Here is a 5,373-nt window from a genome sequence, read left to right on the forward strand (position 1 = left end):
CCTTCTACATCCCAGGCATCACTTCTTGTTTGAGACTTATGTGGAAAGTTGAATGCAGATAAATTCACACCCAATAGAGACACAGGTGATATCAGATCTGAGTAAAGATCAGAAAAATTGGGAGAGGGTATCGGTATTTAAAAATTCAATTTTGTGAACCACACTTGTGAATAACAAGGTTATTCAGGGATGTTGCTCAGGCTTTGTACTTTGTTTCTTAACTACTTTACTTGTTTCTAAAAATCATTAAATTCAGAGTACCACTGATTTTGATAACTGTGGTCTCTAAGCATGGAATCACCTTTTATTTATTTATTGGTTTTTTTTTTCCTTATTGAGTTTATTGGCACATTTTTTTTCAGCTTTAATTGAGTTTATTGGCACATTTTAAGTATAAAGTACAGTTACAGTCATCATTGGGATCTTGTACCTTTACATAACCGGTCTTGGTTCTCATTTTTCCCCTTGTCCCTGACCTCCCTTCTCCCCCTCCTGCCCTCCCATTTACAAACACTTTATTTCCATTTTTTCATTTTCTCATTTTTTTTCTTTTCCTTTATTACCTATCCCCTACCCTTCCCACTTTCCCTACACTGTTAGCCCTTTTCTTCTTATTTCACATTGTCAATTATACCATTAGGATCTTATGTACTGTTATAGTTTTTCACACCAGAGAAACTATTCAGTATTTACACGTGTGACTTATTTATTTCACTTAGGCATATATCCTCAATATATGTCCATTTTCCTATGAATGAATCTAATTTCTCATTCTTTATGGCTGAGTAATATTCCATTTCATAGAAAAACTACATTTTGTTTGTCCAGTTTCCAACTGATGGGAAAATGGGCTTTATTTATTATTTATACCTTTTATTTTTAAAGCACACTTGCTAACTGAAATAAGCAATATGACTTTTAGGGAGAGTGCTTTACATTATGCAGTATCTGGCAGTGAAAAACTAAGAATGGAGCAGGCATCACGTTTGTGTAATGCAAGCAGAGCTTAGTGTTACTTCATATCATCATTGCTGGAATGTGAAAGCTGAGGTCTGGTGCCTGTTCTGCAAATCAAGACTTCAGCAAGAAACTCTACAGAATGAAAGTTTCAAATTAAAATGGCAACTCCTCTAAGAATATTTCACTGGATTTCATGTTTTATTATGAACGTCTCTTCTGTATATCATGTTCTTTATGGTCTCAATGTCCATATCTTACCCAGAAGTGCTCCTGGAGTGGGCACTTTCCAGCAAAATTCCTTTGAATCCTATGAACTGTTTTGTAGCAAATATTAACTTCTGACAAAGTCCTTACCTCTACTTCCAAACTACACAGTTGTTAGTTTCAATCACCTCACTTCATATAAAGGAAGTTAAAACATTTGCTCTTATTCTCAATTTATACAATTTTGATTGAACTAGGTAGAAATATGAACGTTCATCCACCTCCCCAATTCATTCTTATATATCAGGCAAATTCTCTACTTCCCTTCTCTCCATAGCTCCTCTTCTTTTTCTCCATAATGACACCCATAGACTCATTCCCAACCTATTTTCTTAATTTTATCTCTTTTTCACTCAAAAAAAAAGTGTAGATTTGATTAGCGGAAATCTACAATCTGGATCTCTTTCCAAGTAAGACCTAAGATAACCAGTGTAAGAAATTTTTTTTTTTAAAAAAGTAATCATTATCCAATTTTGTTTTAGTTATTTACCTACTTGGGTAACTGGGATCTGATCTCTGTTCAGAAGCCACTAGTCACCTTCAATCAGACACAGAAGACACTGTGTACTGTGTAAGAGTTTAGCTGATATACCAATTTAATAGAATTGGTTTAATTTAGGCAGATGAATAAACACAGACAGTAAAACTTGGCCCTTACATCCTGGGCCATTTTATTATTAATTTCATCACTACGATAATGTCTGATCTCTCTGTTTTTAATTGTATAATATAGCTTGCTATTATACTATGCTTAGATATAATTAGTCTTAATAAACCTCCAATTTTTAAGGATTTTTTTGATATTTTACTTAGAGGAGATTGAGGAAATGACTTTTTTATGGTTTGACTACAAACATTTTTGTGAGGACTGATGCAGATAAGTAACAAGAGGACTACATTCATGATCTTTAAACTCAGACTACTGATAGCCTAGTCATTTGTTTTCCTCAGGGAGAGAGAAAGAAGTTACAACACAAATCATAAAGTTGTGAGAATATGTCTTTCTGGAATTTAACATGCAGCTCTAAGTTTACAAACATGGGCCAAAATCTTTCTACTCATGTTTTAATTACAGATCAATTATAGATCAATTTTCACATATTTGATTTATCGTTGAATTATTTCAGATTCAAACAGCATCACCAGTGATGACACTCATAATATAGAGGCAAGGAAATAATTTCTCTGTGCCAGTTTCTTCAATTGGACAATAAAAATTTCTATGTTATAGATTTTTTCATGAGGATTAAATTAGTTAATCCATTTAAATGCTTGGACCGGTGCCTAGCACATAACAAATTCCCAAGAAATTGTATGGCTGTGAACATGCATAATGTGAATTAAGTGCTATTAATTAATTATTAACAGAATGCCTTAAATTCATTGTTTGAATATGAGTTTGTGGTTGACTCATTGAGGTCATAAGAGAAGCACATTTCCTATTATATTTCTTTGCTATTTCACAATACTTACATGAATGTGTGCTCAATCTAGAAAGGCAGAATTAATCAGAATGCAATCACATCGAGGACACTATAAAAACAGGAGTCCATCTTTCTAGTCCCAAAGGCATTTTGAGCTCTGTCTGTTTCAACTTCATTCAAATAACTGCAGCAGCAATGAAGATAATTCATATTATCTCAATCTTTGTCTTCAGTGTGTCTTGTGGTCCATCAGGTAATGTTTGTAATATGAAAAAGAGGTGGAGGAACAAATTTTTTTAAAATTCCTTAGTTTAACAAAATATAATTAATTGGAGACTCTCTATGGGCTCCTTATAAGACCAGTCATTCTTTTTTAATGGAAAAAAAATGAAAATGGAACATTGAGAAAACAATGGGAAAATTTTTAGACCTATTTATTTTGTTGGTTTGTGGGACAAGGCTATCCCTCTTTAGATGATTCCATCTGTCTTTTCTTTCAAATTCCTTTTCAAGCACTAATTTTGTAGCTCTTGACAAAATTAAGCTTTTTACAACTAGTCCAGTAACTAACTGGTAGGAAGAGGGAGGAACTGGAAGTTGATGGTTATTCAAAAATAGACTATTCATACCATGTCTTTTTCTCTTACTCTTAAAGAATCATACACAAATTAAACATTTAAGAATGTGTTACTTGCAAAACATGTTAGCGCCAAAGGAAATATTGTTGTAAAATAAATATGTATATTGTACCGACATATAGGGGCAAATGTCTTCAATACAGTTGCCTAGGAATGATTTCAGAAGCAAAAATTTTAAACTCTGTACTATAAACAACTTTATTTCTCTATTTGGATTCAACTTGGATTTATAATCATAGGTACCTTTTCCTAGTTCCACAGAAAAAAACAAGAGAAGCTGCAGAGAGAAAACGAGAATGTTACCTTGTTCGCGGTGCTTGCAAGTCTGAATGCAACACCTGGGAATACATCTTTAATTACTGTGACACTGAGCCCTGCTGTGTGGTACGGGAATATCAAAAGCCCATCACTAGAGCCATGCTTTCTACAACTCATACAAATGTAAATTATACTGCTGATACACTAAAAAACAGCATGCTGTAATATTATGAATAAAAATCAATTTTTACTTTATTAGTCAATTTTCAAGACTCTGTCTTCTGATTTTCTGGGTTATACAACTGTATCAGGACTACAGACTTCAATGTTGGTCTAGTACAAAAAATAAAGAAGAGTTGTAGCATCTTTGTCACTAAATTGAATGAAGACTTCTATATTCAGGGCCTCTCTTCATTCCTGCCCATTGTCTTTTGCTGAAGTGTCATGTGATCTTTGAGGTATTCACAAGTAATCGTGGCATTTGCTGCTCTTGTATAGTTTCAATATAAAACTGTTTAATTCCTAGATGCAAGAATGTATACATCATAATCCGTAATAGGAAAGTGTTGATAAAACAATTTTAAGAGAAATTGAACAAAAGTTAAAGGGAGTACAATGGACTTCATTAACGTCTTAACTATGTAAAAATACAAGAAAATTGTAAGAGAAAATAAACTAGACACTATGAGTGATTATTTTGGAGACATAGGTTCATGGTTAATCTTATTATATGTTGTTCTGTGGATGGAATAAAATTTTAAAGAGTCTTTCTTTTCTTATTATGCAATAATATGAAAGTTTGGAGAAATACAGAAACATCCAAAAACAAGAAGTCACAAGGCAGACAAGCCTAGCTCTCTGTGAGAGTGAGGCAGGAGGATCACAAATTCAAGCGCAGCATGGCCAATTTAGCCAATTTAATGGGATCTGAAGTCTCAAAAAATAAATGAAAGAAGCTAGGATGTGGCTTAGTTTAAAGGCCATAAATTCATAACATAGAGAGAGAGAGAGAGAGAGAGAGAGAGAGAGGAAAATGAAATTTAAGAAAGTTACTTTTAGGTCTACCATCCAGACATGACTATTATAAACTATTATAATCAGTTTTGTACATAAGCTGCCAATCTTGGTCTCAGCCAATCTTGGTAGTAAATCTTGGTCTCAGGCATTTTATTTAACTTGTTTTACCTTATTATTCAGTATTTAATACTTTTGGCTTTCTTCTCATTATTAATGAGCTCACTGTGTTTCTAAATTTCCAAATACCCCATTAATTTATATCATAATTTAAAATTAATTTAATGGACTTTTTTCTCATATAAAATACAGAACTTAAATCATCTGCTGATTTTATTTCGTACTTGGAAATATAGCATTAATACAAATAATATATAATTCAGGGTACAATTCTGACATTAAAGGAAATAAAATAAATTCAGTAAATTTGAGGTATATGAGTGATAGATAATTCCTAGTTTTTGTTTTATTTGGAGACTTCACTTAACAATGTGATTATTCATTAAGAAATAGAGTTAGAGAAGCATATTAGGAAAGAAATACCTATGACATGTTAAATTTAGATATTCTGCTATATACTATAATCTGTATACATGCATATATTACTCTAATAAAAAGTTTTAAGTAAGAAGAAAGTAATTATTACTTTCGCAGGGGATTCGTGGATATTTAACTTGCTTCAAAAAGATGATTAATAAAAATTAATGTACAAGTGAGGCTCAATATTTAGCTCTTACATAAAAATAATTTAGGGAAATTTATGACCTCACAACTGGATGCAACTAAGAATAGTATACATATATATATATAATATA

At 32.2% G+C, this 5,373-nt stretch overlaps 1 protein-coding gene across 1 annotated transcript; it reads left to right on the top strand.

Moving 5' to 3' along the window:
* Window positions 1-2,843: 2,843 nt before the first annotated feature.
* On the top strand, window positions 2,844-3,769 carry Defb113 (defensin beta 113). Its single transcript, XM_019208487.1, has 2 exons — window positions 2,844-2,901; window positions 3,540-3,769. The coding sequence occupies exons 1-2, from the start codon at window positions 2,844-2,846 to the stop codon at window positions 3,767-3,769; spliced, it is 288 nt and encodes a 95-aa protein (XP_019064032.1).
* Window positions 3,770-5,373: the final 1,604 nt, after the last annotated feature.

This window comes from Fukomys damarensis, unplaced genomic scaffold (genome assembly GCF_012274545.1).
Source record: "Fukomys damarensis isolate Sample0158 unplaced genomic scaffold, DMR_v1.0_HiC HiC_scaffold_14, whole genome shotgun sequence".
NCBI classification, from domain to species: Eukaryota; Metazoa; Chordata; class Mammalia; order Rodentia; family Bathyergidae; genus Fukomys; species Fukomys damarensis.